The sequence below is a fragment of the Silene latifolia genome, chromosome Y (genome assembly GCF_048544455.1).
Source record: "Silene latifolia isolate original U9 population chromosome Y, ASM4854445v1, whole genome shotgun sequence".
NCBI classification, from domain to species: domain Eukaryota; kingdom Viridiplantae; phylum Streptophyta; class Magnoliopsida; order Caryophyllales; family Caryophyllaceae; genus Silene; species Silene latifolia.
Window position 1 is genome coordinate 311,301,916 of NC_133538.1, and position 26,307 is coordinate 311,328,222.

Sequence of the window (26,307 nt, forward strand, 5' to 3'; positions counted from 1 at the left end):
GTGGGTGATGTTAATTTGATTAAATTGTAGAAAGTAGGAATACCCAATTTTAGTTTTATCGAATTTTGATTTGTTCAATTCTGTTAAGTGATTGTTTTGGATATATTTTTTTATTTTTATCCAATTTTTATTTATTTCTGATGACAGGTTGGATTTTCCTGGTTTGTTACAAGAAACCGTGTTTTTTTTATTTTTTTTTTAATTTCGTTTGTTATATATAAAGTTCATATTTTTGTGAATTAGGGTGTTTTATTCATTGGATTAGTTTGAGTGATCATCATTTTAAGTTTAATTAGATTTAATACCCGTGCGATGCACGGGCCTAATCGTAGTGCTCTTCTTGTATGATGTAGTAACTAAAACATTTTAGCAATGTTACTTTGTTTGTTTGGTTCTACCCATGTCTGAATTAAAAGTAATGTTCTGATAAACTAATTGCAAACCCAGTTAGTCTTGCTGAAGACGGGTCGGAGCAAGTGACGAGTAATGTCACTCACAAAACGGATAGGGGGGACAAAGTGGGGGCACCCCCATGTGCTTCCCTCTCCCCTCTATTTGGGTCATTTGTGAGAAGAAATGGTATCCGTCACTCCAAAGTGACAGATACATGTCGTCTTCAATGAGATTTTATGTTGCAAACCTATGCTACATTTTATTATGATCTAGGTTTAGCTTCAAAATTTTAGTTAGATCGATTAGAAAACACAAATTATCGTACAACCGAATTTACATACGAAATTTAGAAAAGAGTAATTTTAATAACTTACATTTTAATCTAAATGGATTATAATATTTGTGTTAAATTCATTATTCTACGCAACTTCTATCATAGACTACCTCATATATAAAAGAATAAATATTTTTTTTCTCGCTTTTATTATAGTTATACATTATTTTATTTTATGAATTTGACTTAAATGCCAAGTCTCCTCTCCTCAGTAAGAGGATTATACATCTGATGTACTACCTCCAATTCTATAGTTTTTGAGCATTATAAAAAAGTTTTTGAGTTTTGTTTTAAAGTTTCTGAGTTTCACTATAAAGTTTCTTAGTTTATTCACTTAAACATTCAGCTCTAAAAAATTACAATAAAACTCAAAAATATTATATATAAGTTTAGTTAAATTTGTGTTTTGACGGAAAAAATATTAAAATTTAATTTATAAACTTTATTATGCTCAAAAAAATACACATATGCTCAAAAACAAATAAAGTTTTTGAATATAAGCTCAAAAAAATTACATATATGCTCAAAAAATAAAAAAGTTGGAGGTAGTACATCCGATGTATGTTCTTTTTTCTCCTCCTTTATACTCCACTCAACCCCAACAATTTCCATCTCAGTACGATGCTCTATCTTATCGCTTCGTCTCCTTGAATTCCTTGTTGTCCTCCGCAAATCCGCCTCCTTCGACTTATATATGAATCCTTATCATGTTTGGAGCTTCAGCTATATAAAGTCATTTATATCAACCAGGCAACATCAGTAACTTTTGTCGTAGCATTGCATTAAATTTGCTTTAATGTTCTAAAAGTAATTGTTATAATTTTTTGTAGTTGATTTATTCATACGTTTTCATGTATATAAAATTATAAATACATATTTTAAAAAAAACAATCAATACATATATATAAAGCAGAAAATTTTCGAGCGATATTAGAGAGTCAAACTTTTTTAGAAATCCTAACAAGAGTAGATTTCGAAAAAAATTAAAAAAATAAAGTTATCCTAATAAAAGTAGATTTCTTAGTATTTAAAACAAATTTTAATAAAATTATCCTAATATAAGTAGATCAAATATATTTTAATAAAATTATCCTAATATAAGTATAAAATTATCAAACAGATAATAGAAATTCATAATAGTTCAAGTTATCGTATTTATTTTCCCCCACTTACGGTCTCATACATTTTTATTTTGTATTCTCGCATCAAAATTCAAGAAGCTGACGGATAAAAGATGAATTTATTTTATTAAAGTGTTATGTTAAGATGATGTAGTGTAATCTTACGTAGTTACACGAAATATAAGTTACGATTTTATCAAAAATGTAATCACTAAATAATCATTGGAGTGTGTGTATAGAAATCATAAACATAAATGCCTCCATATACATTCAAGTTATTAATACATAAAACATTTCACTAATCTATATATGTTACTATTTTTGTTTAAATAATTTATTTTCTATAAGAATGTGGAGATCATTAGATGGAGGAATGAAACCAAGAAAAACTGAAGTAGAATTTGAGGGTTTAAACAACTCAAAGCTTTTGTGTAACAATGGAACAACTCATAGTGTTATTCATATGATGAATCAATGATCGGTTCTAGACTCACGCATTAATAGGTGCTAAATACTCAAAATACACTATGTAACTAATTATATGGTATATTAATGTCATACACATTATTCATATACTATATCTCATATTTCATTATAAAAATCAACTGAAATCTAAAAAACAAGCTTAAAAGATAACTGAAAATTCGGAGCCGATCAGTTAACCGATTAAATAAGAACTGCTTTTTAAACTAACCGGAAAGATAGTTTTTTTTATATTATGGCATAAAAGGACATAGTAAGTACTCCATATTTAATATTATAAATTGAAATATTAAAAAAAATCATGTAGCTTATTTCTCACATGTTTCGCTTATTTTGGTAAATAATTTATCCACCAAATACTTACAACAAAGAAGATAAATGAAATTTTGGTCAGATAAATTTAAGCTTATTTTTTTTCGAAACAAAGCCTAAATATGAGATTTTTAATTGCTAGAATTGATAAACACTACCAAGTTTAGGCAAAAGTTTCATAATTGGTACCAATCTAAAAAAACTTTTATAATTGATACCAAATTGTTAACTCCGGCTCACAAGTAGTACCAAATCACATATTCCGTCTAATTAATGACATAGAAAGACAATAATACCCTTGTTAATAACACCCTCCCTTCTCATATTTAAGTATTTACCCTTACCTACTCATTACTAACCCAACAAAGTAAACGACTTTCCCCATAAATCTCTTCCCTATTTTTACCACAATCCATTGTTAATGCTTGTGCTAAGACCATCCCCAAGCAAAGGTCGCGTTAATTAGGTCACGACCCTGTTTTACTCTTAATCCTACTTTATTTATCTTGACCTACTTTCACCCTCCCAAGCAGAAGGTCACGACCTAGGTCATCAGTCCAATCATTTTTCACTTTCCAACCAATTACATCTCTCCACATTATATCACTTTTTCATATATATATTTTTTTATTAATTATTAATATTGTCAACCAATCACATATCGCCACATATAGGTCATGAGTTGGGTCAATTTGCTCCACCAAAGGTCACAAATTGACCACCAAAGGTCACAAATTGACCTCTTCTCTCCAAAGGTCACCATAATTTTTTTGTTAATTAATGATTAGTGTGACCAAGTAAGGTCATGACTTAGCAATTGACCTTACTTGGGAATGGTCTAAGAGTGGAGAATAGGCAGCCGTGCATATAGGAAGGGAGAATGGGATGCACAATCCATTGTTAATGCTTGTCTAGCATATCTGCAGGCGTAAGAAACACAATTGCGATGTAGCCCATGGAGCCATAGAGTCTGCCTTGAGACGGACTAAACTGTGAAACAATTACAGAAAGAGAAGAGGCGGAAAGGAATTAAGTGATGAGAAGTAATTTAGGGAGAGAGGAGTGTAAATATTACTCCGTATTAAATGGTAATTAAGGAGATAGGTCTCATTTGAATTGAAGGTAAGGGGTAGTATAGGAAGAAAACGTTACAAAATAGGCAGGAAACGAAGAAGTCATCGGAAAAGTACCCTTTTCTGGTGATTTGGTACTACTTGTGTGTCGGAGTTAACAATCTGGTACCAATTACAAAAGTTTTTTTTAGATTGGTACCAATTATGAAAATTTGGCCTAAACTTGATACTGTTTATCAATTTCATGATCTCTCGAGCTTCATAATATCAAATTAATTTCTTTTTCTATTTTTTTTTTTTGCCCATGTTTACTTACTTTTGAACCTATTGTTAGAAGTTAATCTCATGTTCCATTTTTAATTTTATAAACTTGATTAATAAAATAAATAGCTATTGGTTCAGAATTAATATTAGCAATGAGACATTGTAACACAAAGTACGTATATATCATAATCATGAGAAATAGAATAAATAAACAATTGGTTCAAAATAAATAGCGTTCCATATATGAAAATTGTTAACTCTACACTAAGAAAAAACAAATTTGATCAAAAGGAAAATCTATCACAATTGTCCATCTAATTATATATCTTTTGTCTTGGATGCAGCGAATATAAATAAAGTTTCAAACTCAAACTAAATTTTAAGTCATGTCAACCATGGGTGTTAGCAAGGCATGGGTAAATAAAATATCTGAAATATTTGAAAACTATAGAGTAAGCGATAATATAACATTTATATGGAACAAACTAATTCAAGATCTACACAAGTTGATCTATGGTTTTGAAATTTTTTACCTGTCACAACTAAAGGCATATAGTTTTTCTAATTAATATGGGTATGAGAAAGCCTACCTTCGTCTCCGTCCCCTACCGTATGACATCCTTCGTTTTAGGAATCGTTTTTTTCCTATTATTCGAGACTTGGTAGAGTATTTTAGTCCCGTTAGACTTTGGGAGCAATTCATTATCTTTTAGGAATTTCACACTAAATGTACGTCATCCTCTTCGCAATGATCCTATGTATTGTATTTGCAGAGTCGTCAATACATTAGTTTGACCATGATATTTGACATATTAATGTACAAAGTTATAAATGATGTTTGACTCTTGAGAAGCAATAGGAAAGATGTTCATTAAGAAGGGAAGGGAGTATACATGATGAATTTTTTAACATAACTCATAATGGTATGTTCTACCAAGTGTGGTATGTCGGCCATTGTTGAGGAACATCAACTCCGTAAGAGGTCTATCTAAAGAGACATTGTCTTATTATCAATTGCCTTAGGAAATTCGAAATAGAAAGGAAGATAATCACGGGTTTCAAAGTTGGCAAAAGGTACTAAACCGAGCATATAGGAATGACTTCCTCGGACACAAATATTCCTTTCGTTCTTAAGCGGAGACAATATACATTGAGGCTATGCTACGCTAGACAATAAACAAGAGTCGGGGACAATCACTTAATCATGTTGGAATTTATGTGCTGAAACCAGTTTTTAGTAATGACTACCTTTACGTAGAAGCGTCAAGAATAACGTCATCCAAGGGATTAAAGGTTCTCATCGTGATAGAGACCAAATGTATCAAGGCCAAACGAAGGACATTATTTACAAAGAAGTTTTCACAAATTTATCAAATTATGTGTCGTATTATATATTTTGTATGACGCTTTTAAGGACAAGTAGTTTTAATTGTAAATAGTTATTTCTGTTAAAAACCGATGAAACGTGAGATTATAAGAATAATAACTCTACAACCCAAATATATCTGTGAATGTTATACAACTGATATAGTCAATACCAAATGCCAACATTTTTGTTGCATTTTTGTGAGGGGAACTGATGATTAATCACTTCTCATCTAAATCAACTCCCGAAATTTTGTTTGCTCTCATTTTCAGTATGGTTTGACTTTTTGTTAAATTTAATAGTTTTCTATTACCAGACCATGGTAAGGTAAACCAACGTTTCAGCGTTGCCATAAAATACTAACTTGGTAACTCAACAATTTTAAATGATGTCATAAAACTAATAAATGATGTTACCCTGTGCATTCTATGCAATAGAATCACAGGTATTTTTTATTGTTGTTTAGAGACTAATAATTCTGTTAGAATTTAGTTTGGATTTGATGTTGCGAGAAGTTTATAAGGAGCAAATACTCTTAATTGTAGATATGTAATCAAGGTAAAATTATGTTTAAGAGATCTAACATTTTCTTTGAACACACTATATATAATTATGATAATTGTTGTTGATGGGGCATATTCTGCACCGCTGACCAAGTCAACACATTGAGCAAGGTCAAGGGTATTCACAGCAAAGTCAACGACTTAGACAGTCTAGCCGGTGAAGCCCATCGGCACTGTCACACTGGTCTCGGCGGATTAGCGGCCGGCCCGGGACACAAATCCGCGTACTCATATCCAAGACCCTCGGCGAGCCTGCCACAGATCCATCGGCCGAGGGTATAACAGTCTTTTCACCTGATAGCCACTTGGCCACTACGTGACAAAAGGTAAAAGCCTATAAATACTCCTCAACCTTCATTGAGGAAAGGATCCACAAATTGACCTAATAACCACTATTCATCTGGTAATATCTTCCTTATCTCTCTACAATACACTCTTAGCCAGGTTACAACAACCTCTCTCTAAGTTCACTGACTTGAGCGTCGGAGTGAGTACGCTCGGCCAAAGCCGAGCCCTCAGTTTGTTCATCGTTTCAGGAGACCGCAAGGAGGATTCAAGCAAGGACATCATTCTACTAGCTACGAGTGGTAACAAACACCTGCTCTGGAATTAATTCCGGAACAATTGGCGCCGTCTGTGGGGAAGGCACACTAGAAGCTAGTCACGTTCATTCCCAAACAACAAAAACAAAAACACAAAAAACCCACCCAAAAAGCTAAGATGTCGAAACAACAAGAGATAGTCGCAACCGACGAAGCCACATTCTACCAAGATGATACATTTCATCATTCTGGAGTAGTACAACCCTCCACCGGCGGAGTAGTCCAACCGGAATTCGGAATGCCGATAATACCGGACACACCGCCGTCCGCCAACCAGGTCACCATCATGGGACAGGTGGTTGACGTAGCAAAACTGAAGACACTCCTGGACCTAATTGGGAGTACACGAGCGGCGGAAGCCGTCCAGGAGACCAGGGCCCAGAACGTGACTCCAAGAAACCTGAACGGAGCACTGGGAGAAGCAGACCCTACCAAGACGCCGGAGGAGCCCAAAGTGGTCGTGGTAAGCGTAAGTCCTTCTCGTACTCGGGAGAGGACATCGCCGCCGCAACACCGACGAGGCACACCCCGGAGAACCATGAAGCCCGACTCAGAGAGCGGAGAAGAAGCCCGAGCCGGAGAAGAAGTCCTTCTCGCTACGAGGAGAGAAGCCGGACTAGGAATGCGAGGAGTCGGTCGCCGCGTGTCATCCGACACGTGGTCAAACAGCCCCTCAGTGATTATGTCCTGGACACCGCCGTGCCAACCAAGCTGAAGTTGCCGGCGTTCACATACAAAGGAGACAGCGACCCAACCGACCACGCCGAGGCTTTCGAGTCTTACATGTCGGTATGGGAGCAAAAGCGATGAGAAGTCGGTGCCGAGTTTTCCCAACGACTCGCATGGGATGGCTCAAAACCGGTACAAGGGACTTCCCGACGGTTCGGTATCTTTGTTTTGCCGACCTAAAGGACGCCTTCTTAGCCCAGTACTCTTGCAACAAAAGGACGGTCGTGGAGACGTCGGACCTCCTAACTATCAAACAGGAGGAGGGCGAGTCTCTACGAAGCTATATGATGAGGTTCGACGGCAAGGTCCAGCAGATTCGGGAAATCAATCCCGGCGGCGGCTTCGACCGATGAAGGGCCTCCCAAAGGGAAACTTAAAAGACGAGCTCATCAAGCACGGGGGCCTGGGCCTAGACGCTGCGAGGAAGATGGCCGACCAGGCCATCAAGGTGGAAGATTACCACAAGACTGGGTAGGCCCCGCGGCCGAGCCCTCGAGAGGAAAAGCCGCCGGGATGATAGTCCGGATGAGAGGCGCCGTGACAATAACATGTCACGATCCGATGATAAACGCCGTGACAATAACGAGTCACGATGCGATAGATCCGCCAAGAAACAGGGCCCGACGGGCGCCGGGGGGAGTTCGGGAATGTTTTACCAAAGGCATTACCATGACAAAACCCCTCTGGTCGCATCGGCCGCCAAGGTCTTCGCCCTGAGCAGAAACGAGGGCCAGAAGTGGGAACGGCCTCCCAAGCCGAAAGGAGACGGTGACTCAAACCAGTACTGCGAGTACCACGGTTGCGCCGCCACCTCATCGACAATCGCCGCATCTCGAAGAATGCCATTGAAGAGCTAATTCGGAAGGGGAGCCTGGACAAGTATGTGGCCAAAGGCCAGAAGACTGACGCCAGCGGCTCAGATAAGACATCCGTTTTCCAACGGATAGGAGTTATCAATGTAGTAATCGGAGGTAACGAGAACGGTGGGTCGGCTCATGGGCACAAACGGCACCTGAACGAGCTGTATCAGGCCATCAACTTTGTGCCCAACGCGGCGACTACCGCCCCAAACATTCCCGATATGACTATTGGAGGGAAGGACTACGAGGGAGTCATCGCCCCTCACAAATGACCCACTCGTAGTCAACTTGGACATATCCAACCACCTAGTGAAGAGATGTCCGATAGACACAGCGCCTACACGAACATCATGTTCGGGAGTGCTTCCACAACCTCGGCTACCGAGAATCAAGGACTTGAGCCCCCGCACCCATCCACTATACGACTTCTCCGGTGGCTCGGTACCCCGGGTTCAATCAAACTACCGGTGATGTTCGGCGAGGGGAATGCGGCCAAGAATGTCCTAGCCGAGTTCGTCGTCATCAACGGCTCATCCGCCTACAACGTCCTAATAGGCCGAGTTACTCTGAGCGATGCCGACGCAGTGATCTCCATCCGAGCCCTGACACTAATGTATGTCTCGGACCGGGGGAAAGCGCATAAGCTCGTCTCCAAAGACGAGAAGGACGAGGTGGTCAACATCCGGATATCCGCGGAGGATGCAACATGCAATCCCTCAAAGTGGCGAAGCGATCGGAGAAGGGAAAAGCTCATCCTCACAAAGAAAGGGCGACCTTATGGATGCGACCGACGGCCGACGGGGAACAGCGCCTCTAGATAAGGCATTAGGAAACTGATAGACCTTGTATAGTGCCGGAGGTGCCCAAAACAGCTGTGGGCATCCCGACGCATGTTAATATCAAATGTAAAATCGACCAAGTCTCCCATGAAGATGTCCATTTTTTCCCACAAATCACTGAATGGAATAAAGAAGGCGACACCGTCTCATACTGTCGATTCGACAAGAGCGGCAGTCGTTAATGAAGCCGACGCCGTCTCATACTGTCGATTCGACAAGAGCGGCAGTCGTTAATGAAGCCGACGCCGTCTCATACTGTCGATTCGACAAGAGCGGCAGTCGTTAATGAAGCCGCGCGTCTCATCTGTCGATTCGACAAGAGCGTCGTTAATGAAGCCGACGCGTCTCATACTTTGTCGATTCGACAAGAGCGGCGATCGTTAATGAGGCCGACGCCGTCTCATCTGTCGATTCGACAAGAGCGATCGTTAATGAGGCCGACGCCGTCTCATCGTCGATTCGACAAGAGCGGCGTCGTTAATGAAGCCGACGCCGTCTCATCTGTCGATTCGACAAGAGCGCGCGTTAATAAAGCACGCCGACGCGTCTCATCTGTCGATTCGACAAGAGCGATCGTTATGAAGCCGACGCCGTCTCATCTCTGTCGATTCGACAAGAGCGGTCGTTATGAAGCCGACGCCGTCTCATACTGTCGATTCGACAAGAGCGGCAATCGTTAATGAAGCCGACGCCGTCTCATCTTTGTCGATTCGACAAGAGCGGCGTCGTTATGAAGAAATGTAGCGTATGGCGATCACCCCAAATAGTAGACGCTTGGCGATCACTTAAAGTGGTAGACGCCGCGTAACACGCTATCCGGACGCCTTGACTCACACTTTGTCATAGACAAGAGCGGTGTTCCCCATGAAGAAATGTAGTCTTTGTGGCGATCACCCCAAATTGTAGACGCTTGGCAGTCACTCAAAGTGGTAGACGCCGCGTAACACGCTATCCAGACGCCGACTCTTCTTTACGTCGATCGACAAGAGCGGCGATCTCCATCAAAAAGCAGACACGCGCGATGATCGCGGCCAGCGTAGCGATTGATAAACAAATCAAAATGCCTTAAAAGCGTAAAAACAGTTGAGATGCACACTCTAAACCGCCTCGGCCAAGCCAAGGTTCAAACAAGAAGAGACGCTCAACTAATAACATAAAAGGGCAACTCAGACAAAAACGAGAAAAGACCTCGGCCATGCCGAAGGCAAAAGAAACGAACTCTTATTTATAATAACAGTTTACAGGCGAAAAGAATGGAGATAATGACCTACCAAAGGATACAAAATACAAAGAGAAAAGCAAAAGCTACAATTATGTCATTTGAAGCACCAAAAGATGGCGGGGAGGAAGGGCTTAATGATCGGCCCCGAACAATCAAAGCAGATCTTTGTAAACTTGTTCTCATCAAGCAAAGACATGATGGTGTGTGAGGAGTGAAGGATCTGCTGTAAACTTGTTCTCATCAAGCAACCTCGCACGGTGTCGCTTACCATCGATAGTGGTAGCCGCATCTTCTTCAATAGGCAACCCGAGCTTTCCTAGCGGCCTCGGCTTTGGCCTCGGCGTCATCAGCCGCCCTCATTCTCTCGACTTCCTCCTTAGCCGCCTTAGCCCTCTCAAGAAGAGTCGCTTTCTCCGCGGCCGCCTCCTTCTCAATCTTTGCCTTCACCGCCTCCTTGGCCTTCTCCACCATGGCGTTCTCTTTAGCCTCGAGCTTCTCATCAAGCGACTTGTCATACCTATCCCATGGAAAGGAACCGTCAAGAGGGAAAAGCTCCTCGATCACTTCCCTAGCGACTCCTTCGGCCAAGTCCCTAATTCAGCGCACAGATTGGGAGCATGACGGTTTGGAGCATCTCAATGTCCGCCTCCTTCTGCTTGATGATGGCCTCTTTGCCCCGAACCACCTCCGACTGGGCCTTAAACAGGCCATCGGATTCGTTCCTCTCGCTGGAGATAGAGGTCGGCACGCCCTTGAACGTGGTTACACTTCTCCGGCGACTTCGCGGCCTCGGCCGCCGCAGCCTCGGCCTTGGCTTTCTCAAAGAAGGACCTCTTTTCGGCGTCCTCCCGAGTTTTCTTTCGGCCCAAGAGCGCCTTCTCAAAGCATCTCCCCTAAGCTTCCGCTCATTGAGGAGACCTAGCTTTGCCGACGCAGCACCACCGCTTAGCGGCATTACGCTCATGAACAGCTCGAGCCACGGCCTTCTCCTGCTCCGTGAGACGAGCAAGAAGAACCACGTTCCACCTTGCAAGCTCCCTAATTAGCTTCGTGCCTTCCTCTATAAGTCGGGAGACGAAGCCTTCCGGGTTGAAGGGACGGTGGTAACAATTTGACCCCAACTGCGGGCCGGGAGGAGGAAGCCTTCGGGATGAAGGGTTGACGGTGACGCCTTGATCGCCAACCTGCGCAGAGGTCCTCTCCACCGCCGCCCAACGAGAGCGTAGCCACTGCGGCTAGCCTACAAAAATTTAATAAAGACGTCGGTATCAACGTATATCGACATGTCGAAGCTTGTCACCGGGAGCACCCAATGACTCGGCTAAATTTAGGCCACGGAATGAATAGGTACCGTGTTTCGCCTTCTTGGCCGGAGGAGGCACTTCCTTGCCAAGCGGTAGAGGCGACCTCCTTCCTCTTTCGGATAAGGGGAGACTCCTCCGCATCGGAGTCCCCCTCAGAAGGAATATCAACAACCTCCACCTTTTTAGAAGGGGGGGTGGGAGTTGGAGGGGTGGGAGTTGGAGCCAACGTCGACGCCCTCGCCGCCGAAGACATCTTTTTTTTCGCGTCCGACGAACAACGCCGCCGATAACCTTCGCCGAGCCTCCTCCACGCTCAAGCCCCTCGGCCCGCCGCTCCATAAGATCACCCGGCGACCTCCTACGGTCGTGGGTTTGAGCCTTGGGATGCAAGTTGGCAACGGTCCCATCTTTGTGCAGCCCCATTCTCCGGAGAAGATCCTCAGACAAGCCCTTTCCAAAGTGGTCTGCGAAAGAAACAAAGAAAGAGTTAAGTAGAGGAAATAAACCGGAATTCGAGGAGCAAGAGCATTAAGAGCGGCGATGGGCCTCACACCGACCCCACTCACCCTGTGCTAGGGCCGGTATGAGGCCGACATGGCAGAGCGGCTCATCCGAAGGATGATCTGCGTCTGAGGAATCCATCTTTTCGGCACCCCACTCTTGTCCACCTCAAAGAGCCTCATCGCCGACTTCTCATCGTCCCGGGAGATAGACATCGCTAGCATCCATTTTGAGCTTCTTCCGGAAACCCATCTATCGTGCTCACCCGAGTCTCACACCGCAAGTTAACTCGGTCTTTGGAAAAAGCAGAGGCGGATAGTCATCCAAGCACCTTAACGTACACCCATTGGCCTTGCCGATCCTTGCAAGAAGAAAGTTTGTTGACAGAGACATAACCCGGCTCCATCTCCACACTGTACCATCCGACGCGCCGTAAAAATGGTTTGAGATGGTGAAGCCGGCGGAATAAATTCACCGTTGGGGCCTCTCCCTTGAAGAGACAGAGCCAGACAAAGCCGATTATGGTCCTCATAGCCAACGGGTGCAGTTGTGCAACGGCAACGTTCATGGCTCTAATAATGGCCATAACGTGCTCATTCAACGGAAACCGGAGCCCATACTCCAAATGCCGCATATACACGCCGGTGTGGCCCGGTGGAGGGCAACAGACGGCTGACCCTCCTCGGGGATAACAATTTTGTATCCCCTACCAAGAAAAAAAATGGCCCTCGAAAAATTTCTCGCTTTGAACAATGGCGAGCTTATGAGTCCAAGCACGGTCAGAACGGACCTTACAGGCGTCGCCGTGATCCATAACATACTGCCTCCCTTCGTTAGGACGAGGCCTTTCCTCTTCATCACCGAAATCATCACCAAAATCGCCATAGGAATCAGAGTCCTCCCATTCCTCAAGAATTTGAGGATCAACTTCAGGAGAAGGAGACCTAGGGCCCCCCGACGCGGGTTTACTAGGTCCAGCATCAGCAGAAGACATGTTCACAACAAACTACTAACGAAATAAAAGAAAATTTGTTTGATTACCTTGAAGAAATACACTCGCCGGATCGAAGACCGAAGATTGAAAGAATAGAAAGCCCTTGAAAGTTTAAAGAGAGGAAGATTTTGGGAGAATTTTTGAAAATTTGAGGAAATGAAAGTAATGGCCAAAATCACGGAGTACTTACCCTATTTATAGGGAAAAGCCCATGAAGAAGGACCAATCAGGGCACAGCCCATGAAGCGTCAACCAATCGCCAGCGGACACGTGTCGGACATGCAACAGCGGTTGAATGTCAATCGACGCACGATTGAATGTCAATCAATGCTACGATTACCAAGCGTATTCAACACGCCCATTCACATCTCTTCGCTGTTCATCTCCTCAACAAATTCCTAGGCTTTGCTCTCCGCCGGCCACATGATTGACCATGCCGGGAAGCACGGCCGGGGCCAATCAAAAGTAACCAAGCACTCTCGGCCCGGTCTCGGCCAAGCGTCATATTATTTCCCACATCGGATACCCTTTACGCATCCATGTGGAGGGGGGATATATGGTACGGCCTAACAAGAACCACGCCGATGCTTCAGAAGAAGCCGATACCAAAAATTTTGCAAAAATACTTACGCAGAATATACGTTCACATACATCGAAGCCCATACCACGGCATAGACTACGCTGGGGGCAAATTGATGGGGCATATTCTCGCACCGCCGACCAAGTCAACACATTGAGCAAGGTCAAGGGTATTCACAAAGAAAGTCAACGACTTAGCAGTCTAGCCGGTGAAGCCCATCGGCTGTCACACGGGTCTCGGCGGATTAACCGGCCAGGGACACAAATCCGCGTACTCATATCCAAGACCCTCGGCGAGCCTGCCACAGATCCATCGGCCGAGGGTATAACAGTCTTTTCACCTGATAGCCACTTGGCCACTACGTGACAAAAGGTAAAAGCCTATAAATACTCCTCAACCTTCATTGAGGAAAGGATCCACAAATTGACCTAATAACCACTATTCATCTGGTAATATCTTCCTTATCTCTCTACAATACACTCTTAGCCAGGTTACAACAACCTCTCTCTAAGTTCACTGACTTGAGCGTCGGAGTGAGTACGCTCGGCCAAAGCCGAGCCCTCAGTTTGTTCATCGTTTCAGGAGACCGCAAGGAGGATTCAAGCAAGGACATCATTCTACTAGCTACGAGTGGTAACAAACACCTGCTCTGGAATTAATTCCGGAACAGTTGTTTTACGTAATATCATTCAGTTTTACGTAGTTGTTGTAGGTTAAAATAATTTACAAGACTCATAAAAGTCTGTCTCCGTTATTAAGGATTATTTTGGTGAGTTGCACCATGTTTACAAAGAGAGCGTTTTTTTTATTGAATTAAAAACCAGTTGTGCCCGCGACAATGAAAAAGCAAAGTACATATTATAACTAAATCACTTGATGTTATAAGTACTATTGAATGTCAATTTTTTTTACGGTAAAAGCACTAATAATTCATCAAAGCGTCTTGCTTGTGACGGGCTAATCCCGTCACAAGCTGAAGACTTCTCACAAAAAGGGAGAGGGGACAAGGTGAGACACCCCCCCATGTACTTCCCCACTCACCTCTCATGGGTATTTTGTGAGAGGAAACGGTATCCGTCACAAACTTGTGACGGATATCGCCGTCTTCAATGAGATTTTGTGATAATTCATCAATCAACTATACCAACCATGAATTTTTTTTTCATCAATGATTCAACATAGTTGGACTTTTTGGTTAACTTAAAAATATATTTTTACAGATAATCCTAATAGGAGCCCCGTGCATCGCACGGGCTTTCCAACTAGTCTACTAATTATAATAGAAAAGTTGAAAATTTTAAATAATTTTAAAATAATAAGTGTAAAAAATTACAAATTAATTTTCTAATTTTAATAGAAAAATTATAAATAATTAATTATTTCCTAATTCTAATAAGAAAATTGTAACATGGTAGTAACTTTTTAAAAACACTAAAATATACTGTATAAATTATTAAATTAAATTTATATATATTTATTTCCAATTTAAAAAAGGATAAGTTGATAAGTTAACTAAACTTGTGAGCATATACCACTACTCTTAACTTTGTATTGTATTTGCACATGAACTCCCCAACTTTGTTTATCACGATTGTTATCGTTGTGCCCTGCGGATAGGATTGACTTTGTTCTAATTACTTCTTTAGTATACAATATATATTTAGTAAGTACTACATGGTACTCATTAATTTCCTTGAAATTACAAATCTGTAAGTAAATGGAAGAGCGAAAATTATGCAAGTAACGTAACAATCTCAAATTGCACGTAGGAAAGAAACATCGGAGTCAAATTTTGCTTTTTTAAAAGAGAGGAGTGTGCATGACAAAAATTTTGGAACACCCGCATAAAGCAAATTAGGAGTAATCTTGAACGTTATTAGTGCAATCTGAATTATATTTTAGACACCTGCAAAATAAAAGAATCGTATTAAATTGAAGCGGCTGATAACCGAATCGAAACAGTGTGTATACACATCTCATAAGTAAACAAACAAAGACAATTAAGGAATTTATAATTAAAAAAGCACAGTGTCTATACACATCTCATAATGAAACAAACAAAGACAATTAAGGAATTTATAATTAAAAAATCGAACCTTAATGTCGTTATCTTTTTTTTTTAGCATCATCAATTTAATGTACCCCATAAAAACCTGTAATCAAATAACAAATTATGAGTTAATAACAAATAATCAAATAATATTATTCTATGAATAAAACTATACTGAGCATATATGCTACTGCCTAACTAAATAACTAATAATAATAATAATAATAATAATAATAATAATAATAATAATAATAATAATAATAATAATAATGTTATGCAACAACGTGTTGGGTTATTCTCTCTTTAATTGAGGGAATTTACACAACAATTAAATCTAAGATGTTTCATATGAGATGAAACTCATCTATTGAATGTGTGAGTTAGATGCATTGTTTTCTTCAATGCTCAAAACGCCAACATCGAATGAATGTGTGAAACATTCATTTAAGCTTTTAAGGAAGTAGTAACTCTCTCCTCATGATCACCTATATATACGTGAGATTAGAGAGTTCATTTCATCAATCAAAAATACAAAACATATATTATTAATCCACAATAATTAGTATTATTATTGTGAGAGTTTTGTGAGAGAAGAAAGCCACTATTAATAGTGAGAGATATCCACCTTATTAAGGTGACGACTTGTAATCCTACTACAAATATTATAGTGGAGGAATTGGACTACTCGTCCCGCGGTTGTTTACCTATTTGGATTTTTCCGCGTAACCAAAAATTCTATTGTGTCTTTGTCTCAATTTAATTTACTCACTTTATTTATTTTTCCCGTAATTACACAAAGAGGGAAATACGAGTTTTTACCAACAGTGGTATCAGAGCCACGTTAGTGGGCTCATTATATTTTCTTGTGTATTATTATGGAGACTACCATCGCTCATTATGATGGTGATATGTTTAAACTCACGGCTGATAATTATTCCTATTGGAAACCAATGATGGAGGATCATTTATATTGTAAAGATTTATATGAGCCTATCATTAGTGAAGACAAGCCGGAAGGAAAACCAGACAAAGATTGGGATCTCCTTAATCGGAAAGCGGTCGCTATGATACATAAATATATCGACCGAAGTTTATTTGAGCATGTGGCTACTTTCACTAATGCCCATGAATTATGGTCAAAACTTGAATCTATGATTCAAAAGAAAACTCCTAGAAATAAAGCTCTTCTCGTAAGACGATTGGTGAAGTTAGATTATAAAGATGGTCAAGGCATGATTGAACACTTGAACAATGTCAAGGGTCTTGTAAACCAGTTAACCAAGGTGGATATGAAGATTGATGATGAGCTACAAGCACTATTGCTTTTAAGCTCTCTTCCTGAGAGTTGGGACACTTTAGTTGTTACACTCAGTAACTCATCTCTTGAAGGAAATCTCACCATGGATGTCGTTACTGACAGTCTTCTAAATGAAGAAGCCAGGAGAAAGGAACGTGGTATTTCAACAGATTCAAATGTTAATGTTGTTGAAAACAGAGGCAGAAGTGAAAATCGTGATAACTCTAGAAACAAGGGGCGTGACAAGTCAAGAGGAAGATCCAAATCTCGTTCTAGAGCAAGTGTCACTTGTTATTATTGTGGTAAACCGGGTCATAGAAAACCCGAATGTCGAAATCTGAAGAGAGACCAGAAAAATGGTACGGTCAAGCCAGATCAAATTGACCCAAAGAAGAAAGAAGAACCAAGCACCATTTACTGCCGCAATTGAGGAAGAAACCGATATATTTATAATCGGAGAAGACAATTATCTCAATTTAGCTTCTGATGAAAGCCTATGGATTGTCGATTCAGGTGCATCATTTCACATCACCCCACATGAATGGTTATTTTCATCCTACAAGAAAGGTGATTTCGGTACTGTGAAAATGGGAAATCAAGTCACAAGCAAAATTGTTGGTTTAGGAGATATTCAACTAGTAACTAGTACCAGTTGTAAGCTTATGTTGAAGGATGTGAGACATGTACCCGATATGCGGCTTAATCTGATGTCAGCTGGTAAACTTGATGATGCTGGGTATATGAATTATTTTGGTGATGGAAAGTGGAAGCTCACCAATGGTAATATGATTGTCGCTCGAGGAAAGAAAGAAGGTACCTTATATTTCACCCATGGGCGCTTATTCAAGGGGGAGGCAAATATTGCTCATGATAATTCTTCCTTGGAGTTATGGCATAAAAGGTTAGGGCATATGAGTGAGAAAGGATTACAAATTCTCTCACAAAAAGACCTACTACCAAAGGTGAAAGGTAAATCTCTTAATCCTTGCACACACTGCTTAGCAGGAAAGCAGCATAGAGTCTCATTTAAAAGATCCAGTTCGCCATCTAGAAGAAAATATATCCTAGATTTGGTTCATATTGACGTTTGCTCTATGACTGAAAAATCTCAAGGAGGTACATCTTATTTTGTCACCTTTATTGATGATCATTCGAGAAAAGTTTGGTTATATTTGTTGAAAACCAAAGACCAGGTACTCCAATCCTTTAAGGAATTTCATGCCATGGTGGAACGTCAGACGGGTAAGAAGTTAAAGTGCGTCCGTGTTGATAATGGTGGTGAATACCGTGGTCCATTTGAAGATTATTGCAAGTCTTTTGGCATTCGACTAGAAAAGACTCCTCCGAAGACACCTCAGCTAAATGGCATAGCTGAAAGAATGAACCGGACTATTTGTGAAAGAGTTCGATGTATGTTATCTCACGCAAAACTCCCAAACTCATATTGGGGAGAAGCCGTGAAGACTGCTATTGATATTATCAATCTCTCGCCATCAAACTCTTTAAATAGAGGCATTCCAGATGAAGTATGGTCGGGAAAGAAGATATCTTATGATCACCTGAAGGTATTTGGTTGTCGCGCATTCGTCCACATTCCAAAGGACGAGCGAGCCAAACTTGATTCAAAAACCAGGCAATGTATTTACCTTGGCTCACCCAAAGATGAATTTGGCTATAGATTATGGGATCCAGTCAAAACAAAGGTCGTGAGAAGCCGAGATGTTGTATTTTTCGAGGATCAAACAATAGAAGACCTCAAGGAGTCTGAGAAGTCTCAGCCTCATATTATTGTTCGTGATAATTCTTCACCATCCCCTGTGGTACCAAATGATGTAGGGAGAGAAGAAAGAGAACAAAATCATGATCGAATGTTGACAGTTTGAAGCAGATGATATAAATGCTCCGGTTCAACCTGAACCACGTCGTGGCGATGAGAGAACGACGTCCATCCACTAGATATAGTGAAGAAGAGTATGAACTTATCGCTGATGCGGGGGAGCCTCAGAATTATCGAGAAGTACTAACCAACGATCATAAAGAAGAATAGGAGAAAGCTATGCAAGAAGAAATGCAATCCTTGCATGAGAATTACACTTATGATCTAGTGGAGTTGCCTAAAGGAAAACGAGCGTTGAGATGTAAATGGGTGTTCAAGCTCAAGAATGAAGAGAACAATCCTAAACCTCGATACAAAGCTCGAATTGTTGTTAAGGGATGCAATCAGAAAAAGGGGATTGATTTTGATGAGATATTTTCCCCCATTGTGAAGATGTCATCCATCCGAGTTGTAATGGGTCTAGCTGCTAGTCTAGATTTGGAGATTGAGCAACTCGATGTGAAAACTGCATTCTTACATGGAGATCTTGACGAGGAGATTTATATGGAGCAACCCGAGGGATTCGAAAAGTCAGGTAAAGAAAATCTCGTCTGTCATCTTAACAAAAGTCTTTATGGTTTGAAGCAAGCACCACGACAATGGTATAAGAAATTTGATTCCTTCATGACCGAGCACGGTTTTAACAAAACACAGACTGATCATTGTGTTTTCATGAAGAGGTACGCAAGTGGTGATTTCATCATACTATTGTTATATGTTGATGATATGTTAATTGTTGGGCAAGATAAGCTGAAAATTGCATCGCTCAAGAAAGCTCTAAGCAAATCATTTGCTATGAAAGATTTGGGACCGGCGAGACAAATCCTTGGGATAAAAGTTATTCGTGACCGAGAGAAGAAACTCTTATGGCTATCCCAAGAGAGATATATTGTGAAAGTCCTTGAGAAATTCAAGATGAACAATGCCAAGCCGGTTAGTATGCCACTTCCTGGACATATCAAACTCAGTAAGAAGCAAAGTCCAGTTAGTGAGAATGAAAGGCTCGAGATGCAGAATGTCCCTTATTCTTCCGCTGTTGGCAGTCTAATGTATGCCATGATATGTACAAGACCCGACATTGCTTATGCAGTCGAAGTAGTTAGTCGCCATTTATCTAATCCCGGAAAGGAACATTGGTCCGCTGTGAAATTGATATTTAGATATCTCCGGGGAACGAGCAATAGATGCTTATGTTTTGGTAAAGGTGAACCTTTGCTAAAAGGTTATTGTGATGCAGACATGGCAGGCGATGTCGACTCCAGAAAATCGACATCAGGTTATTTGACTACTTTTGCAGGGGGAGCTGTATCTTGGCAGTCTAAACTGCAAAAATGTGTTGCGTTATCAACTACCGAGGCCGAGTATATTGCAGCCGCTGAAGCTTGTAAGGAAATGTTATGGCTGGAGAATTTCTTGTTAGAACTTGGTCAAAAGCAAGAAAAATATGTTCTACTTTGTGATAGTCAAAGCGCTATTCACTTAGCTAAAAATCCAACCCACCATTCAAGATCCAAACACATCGATGTTCGATATCATTGGATTTGAGATGTGTTAGAAAAAAAGAAGCTTCAACTTGATAAAGTTCACACTGATGACAATTGGTCCGACATGATGACCAAAACCATATCAACAAAGAAGTTCGATGATTGTTGTGATGGTTCCGGTGTGGTGATGCCCTCCAATTAAGTCGAGAAGGGGGAGATTTGTTGGGTTATTCTCTCTTTAATTGAGGGAATTTACACAACAATTAAATCTAAGATGTTTCATATGAGATGAAACTCATCTATTGAATGTGTGAGTTAGATGCATTGTTTTCTTCAATGCTCAAAACGCCATCATCGAATGAATGTGTGAAACATTCATTTAAGCTTTTAAGGAAGTAGTAACTCTCTCCTCATGATCACCTATATATACGTGAGATTAGAGAGTTCATTTAATCAATCAAAAATACAAAACATATATTATTAATCCACAATAATTAGTATTATTATTGTGAGAGTTTTGTGAGAGAAGAAAGCCACTATTAATAGTGAGAGATATCCACCGTATTAAGGTGACGACTTGTAATCCTACTACAAATATTATAGTGGAAGAATTGGACTACTCGTCCCGCGGTTGTTTACCTATTTGGGTTTTTCACGTAACCAAAAATTCTATTGTGTCTTTGTCTCAATTTAATTACTCACTTTATTTATTTTTCCCGTAATTACACAAAGAGGAAAATACGAGTTTTTCCCAACACAACGCAAGGTGTATTTTTTTGGTGCACAACGCAAGGTATATATAAGGTGATGATTATAATAGCATTAGATTATTAGAGTTGCAGTTTCAATTAAATTGTACGTTAACATGATAAGAGTATTTGAAACTATATCTTTTGTTAAATTTTTATATTTATTTTAAATTTAAGAAGTTCGTACGATTTGGATTCTTGGTAATCGCTCGAAAAAAGCTTCCTTTAATAATATAGATATAGATAGATAGATAGATAGATTGTTAATTTAGTTTACTAGTGAATTGAGTTTTGAGTGATTATCTTTTTCAGAAATCTGATAATCTTTGATCAGTTTTCTTAAGTTTTGGGTTCATACTGATATTGCAGGAGATTGAAGTTTCAGTTGATTTAATTTGAGTGATTCGGATTTCGGGTTTTGAATTTGTTTTGTTCTGTCATTGTAATTGTAGGCTGTGAGGAAAAGAATGAAGGAGTAAGCTAGTGGAGTGTAATTGTAGGATGATAGCAGCCCTTTCTGATGCGGGAAGTGTGACTCGTATTTGTGAAAGTTAGATTCTTTATCGGATTTATTGTTGTTAAGGTTTAGGAATTTTTCGAGGGAATTAGGGTTACTCCTCCCCCCCACCCCACCCCCCTACTTTAAGGGCTTGCATTTTGGTGTGAGGTTACCTTAAGGTTATTGTGCAGCCAAATGAACAGTGCACAATGAGTGGGGAAGGAGGATTGTTATTTGATGGACCAAGCAAATAATAAGAGTTTCGATTTATTTGGCATTCTGAAAACATGGATGCCATGGCGGTCAGAATCTGCGAATGTGTCAAGGGATTTTTGGATGCCAGATGATAGTTGTAGGGTATGCTATGATTGTGATGCTCAGTTTACTTTATTCAACCGTAGACACCATTGTCGACTTTGTGGTCGGATCTTCTGTGGAAAATGTACAGCCAATTGGGTCCCAGCAAATACTGATAACTCGAGTTACTTACGGGATGAATGGGAGAAGGTTCGGGTTTGCAACTTCTGCTTTAAGCAATGGCAACAAGGTGTAGCTCGTGTTGGAGATAGTACCACTGATGGTATTTGTCGGTCTCCCTCAGAGGCTAGCATCGCCAGTTCAAAATCCAGTTGCACTGCTTATGGTAGCACTATTACTATTTGTTCAATGTCGTTTGGTCTATGTGAACAAATCTCTGAGAATCTTTCCATTAGTCCGTATGAGTCGGCAGTGATGGATCCTTCTATGGATGTTCAGGGTGGGGAAGGACCAGGAAAGAGCAATATTTTGGTTACATATGCTGATGACTCATCTGTAAATCAATATGGGTCAGGCACAAACAGGTTCATCTCTTCTCCTTTCGGGTTAAGCAATTTTTCAATATTTTATTGGAGTTTCTGTTTGTAATTCACATGCCTTTGCTTGGAATTGTTTGATGCTTACCTTTTCCTTAACAAAAATTCGTTTTTGAGACTGTCTGATGTATCATGAGACTGAACCGACCCTTATAATGATAGTGACTTCCTTTTGTCTTTGTTGGTGCGCTAATGGTAATAGGGCCATAGGGGTAGGGGTTATATAACATGGTTGGAAACTTGGTTTCACTCAGATTATTGTTAGTATGGAGTATGACACAGTCCCTTGAAAACTTACTATCCTCTTTCCGTTTCCTGTATGATGACCTGCATGTTAGCTTATCCTGAGCTGTGTGAAACTACCATAATTCTATTCATGTTACGGACATAATTTCACTGATATTATGGATGTATTCAGCAATGTCAGGAGTGACGACGACGATGATGAAGCCTATAGTGTATATCAATCAGATTCCAAAGCTAAAAGTAGCTCTCAAGCTAATGACTACTATGACCCTGTTGAATTCAGTGGCATGCAAAGTAACTTTGAGTCACATAATTTTGTTCCTGATATGGAAAATGCTGATGCAAAAGGCTTGAGCAGTTATGGTTTCCAGGACAATTATGATGCCCAGAATGATGCACTCCAACAGGTTGAAAAGACAGATGTTCACAACGCTGATGACGAATCTGAAGCACCTTCATCTTATTGTGCTGCAGAAGACGTTAATATTGAGCCCGTTGATTTTGAGAACAATGGACTTCTGTGGCTTCCACCGGAACCCGAAAACGAAGAGGATGACAGAGAAAGTGGGTTGTTTGACGATGATGAAGATGGTGATGCAGCAGAAGGTTGGGGCCAGTTACGCTCCTCTAGCAGTTTTGGTAGCAGTAGCGATCATGGTAAGGACAGGTCTGGTGACGAGCAGAAGAAGGTTGTGAAGAACATTGTTGATGGCCATTTTAGGGCCCTGGTTTCTCAACTTTTGCAGGTTGAGAACATTCCAGTTAGTGATGATGATGTTAGAGAGAGTTGGTTAGAAATTATTACTGCTCTTTCTTGGGAGGCTGCTACACTTCTGAAGCCTGACACAAGCAGAGGCGGGGGTATGGATCCTGGTGGCTATGTCAAGGTCAAGTGCCTAGCCAGTGGGCGTCGTTCAGAGAGGTGAGTCATTAGTGTATTTATATTGTGGTCAGAATCTTTAGAAAGTTTTGCTCTCATTTCTAGAATTGTTACCTTTCCTGAAACTTTGGTATTGTTTGTGTTAGTGTGGTTATCAAAGGAATAGTGTGCAAGAAAAATGTGGCTCATAGACGAATGACAACAAGAATAGAGAAACCTCGTGTTATGATCCTTAGCGGAGCCCTGGAATATCAGCGGGTTTCTAATCTTTTGTCAAGTTTTGATACTCTCTTACAACAGGTACTTGGTCACCTTATTTTTATTTTATTACAGTCCTCTAAATTGGCTGTATCTGTCCCATCCCTTGATCCCAGCCAATAGTTTGCAATCGCATGTTCCATTTTGGTTTGTCTTGCCCAATAGTTTACGTTGTGTTTTTATACATGTTTTATCTGGTGGAGAATGAGGGTGAGATTCCATAGCCTACTTGCATGTGTTTTCATAAGAAACTGACCCAAAAGAAAAAATACACTATTGGCTTGGACGGAGGACTCGGAGGCAAAATAATGGTTTCTTGAAAATTTTGATATACTCTTAGTGATCCTATAATGTTGAGCTTACCCTTTTAAACAGGAAATGGATCATTTAAAGATGGCAGTGGCAAAGATAGATGCTCACCGCCCTAATCTCCTCTTAGTGGAGAAGTCGGTTTCCCGATATGCGCAAGAGTACATTCTTGCAAAGGACATATCTCTTGTCCTCAACATCAAGAGACCTCTTCTTGAGCGCATAGCTCGTTGTACAGGAGCTCAAATAGTTCCCTCTATCGACCACCTCTCGGCACAAAAGATGGGCTATTGTGACCATTTTCATGTGGAGAAATGTTTCGAGGGCCATGGATCTGCTGGTCAAAATGGCAAAAAGTTGACCAAGACATTGATGTATTTTGAAGATTGTCCGAAGCCGCTCGGTTGTACCGTAAGTCGCCTGAACTATGATTTTATGGTTTTTTATTTTTTTCCTGTCATCGTGTTTCATGAAATCAAAGTTAGAAATTTTGATTCTGGATAGACACTTCCTCTGAGAAAGACAGAAGCCTAGTTTTATTGATGAAAACTAGAGCTGCAGTTGGGTATGTGTAAATATAGATTGATGAATGATCTCAGGGCTCAGGCTCATTCAACTGCGAACAGCAAAATCTGACTTTTCACGGATGCCTTAACAAAGTGGCCAAGCTTAATCCTCAAATATCTGATCTACTCTTCTTAACTCCTCTTCGCGTGACCAATGTTTTGCTCGCTTAAGTATAACAGTCTTCTAATTGGTTTATTGTCATTCTTAGTCGGGTTCTACAACAACTGAGAATGTATCTTTCCACATACATTGTTAGGAAATACTAGGACTGCTTCTTAGTTTCACAAAATTTGACTGCAGCATTGATTAGCAGTGTGTATATCAATTTATGTCCTCTTTCAAAGATTTGTACTTGTATTTGTTAGTGTTGTCATCTCTGTAGGCATTGTATAAAGAGGCTGCCTTCTATCGCCAGTTTTTTAGCCGATATTTGATTGATAATCTGGTTTTAGACGAATGTTGCTGATACTAGACCGATGCAGCTAACATGACTTATACAGTAACAAGTTGTGAACTTGTGATAAACCATGACACTTGATTGCACCATTGCATCATAGTGCGTGATTGTGATTTGCGATCGCGACCAATACCACAATATATAGGACCTCATTTAACACTGACATCAATACTGAATGATTAAATGTAAGAACTCATCTGAGACTTTTATAAATATCAAGGCTTTCAATGACCAACCAGAAAGTAGAAAACAATGGATCACATCTTGAAATGATTGCAACACATACTCCAAAGAGTTCAGGATCATGAAGCAAGTCGGTTTTGATAGCCAGTATTTGAAAATGTTTGCTATCAAAGTGCTTATTATCCTCAAGATTCGGATAAAACTCGGACTAAATTATCAAGATACAACTACTAAAAGTAGTCTCTGCTTATTCTAGGTTCTACTGGCCTTACTATGATTGTGACTGTATTACCATTGCAACTCACAAACTGTAGTCTTGGCTGACCGTACTTGTGATATATCAAGCCAAGTCAATGTTGTACAGTATTATACTCAGTAGGGCTTTTATTTCTACAGTCTGTAGACGGTGAAAAGTCAATTTTAGATCTTGGAGGGTGCTGGCTATTATTAATTTTTATCTTTAGCCCAAAACACATCCGGCTATGGTCGAGAATACTTTTGTTGAGTACAACCCAAATTTCGAATAAATGTGTCCATGATCCAAATTCACATTAACTTGGGCACGCTTTGGCGATACAACCCTCATCAACATGAATTCGGTGGATAGACATTTATCACCCACTTCCCCTACGTAACAAGGTTTGTACCCCGGTTTGGCCGAGCGCACTCCCTCACGAAATAGGTTTTCATGGTTTCTAATTTTTGGTAAGGCTAAGACTCAATTGTTTATTTAGCGATAGGTCATGTCAATTTATTATCTATCACGTTTTAAGTGAACTAATGCGGTGAACTACGATAATTGTAATTGACATAGTCGATAAACTCGATATAAAATGCATGTTTAGTTATGGCGATTTAGCGATGCATGCAACATATAAATAAAATGCAAAGCATAAAAATAAAATCCTAGTATGACCTTCCTAAAATAGTAAATTTAATAAACTATTACAAATTCGGAAACCAACTCCTTTGGTCTCTTGATCTTCGGTCTGGGCACGCATCTCGAGGTAACACCTTCTTCATGGAAACTCCGGGAAAATTACAATTAATAAATAAAA

At 40.3% G+C, this 26,307-nt stretch overlaps 1 protein-coding gene across 1 annotated transcript; it reads left to right on the plus strand.

The window, feature by feature from the left end:
- The first annotated feature begins 21,126 nt into the window (after positions 1-21,126).
- Positions 21,127-25,031, plus strand: LOC141633459 (1-phosphatidylinositol-3-phosphate 5-kinase FAB1B-like). Its single transcript, XM_074445926.1, has 5 exons — positions 21,127-22,337; positions 22,768-23,517; positions 23,622-23,775; positions 24,109-24,453; positions 24,642-25,031. The coding sequence occupies exons 1-5, from the start codon at positions 21,733-21,735 to the stop codon at positions 24,777-24,779; spliced, it is 1,992 nt and encodes a 663-aa protein (XP_074302027.1). The 5' UTR covers positions 21,127-21,732; the 3' UTR covers positions 24,780-25,031.
- Positions 25,032-26,307: the final 1,276 nt, after the last annotated feature.

Excerpts from the sequence above, each read along its gene's own strand:
- LOC141633459 (XM_074445926.1), top strand. The coding sequence starts at position 21,733 with ATGGACCAAGCAAATAATAAGAGTTTCGATTTATTTGGCATTCTGAAA. Across the intron at positions 23,776-24,108 it reads TTGATACTCTCTTACAACAG|GAAATGGATCATTTAAAGAT; the intron begins GTACTTGGTCAC and ends CCTTTTAAACAG. Across the intron at positions 24,454-24,641 it reads CGAAGCCGCTCGGTTGTACC|GGCTCAGGCTCATTCAACTG; the intron begins GTAAGTCGCCTG and ends GAATGATCTCAG.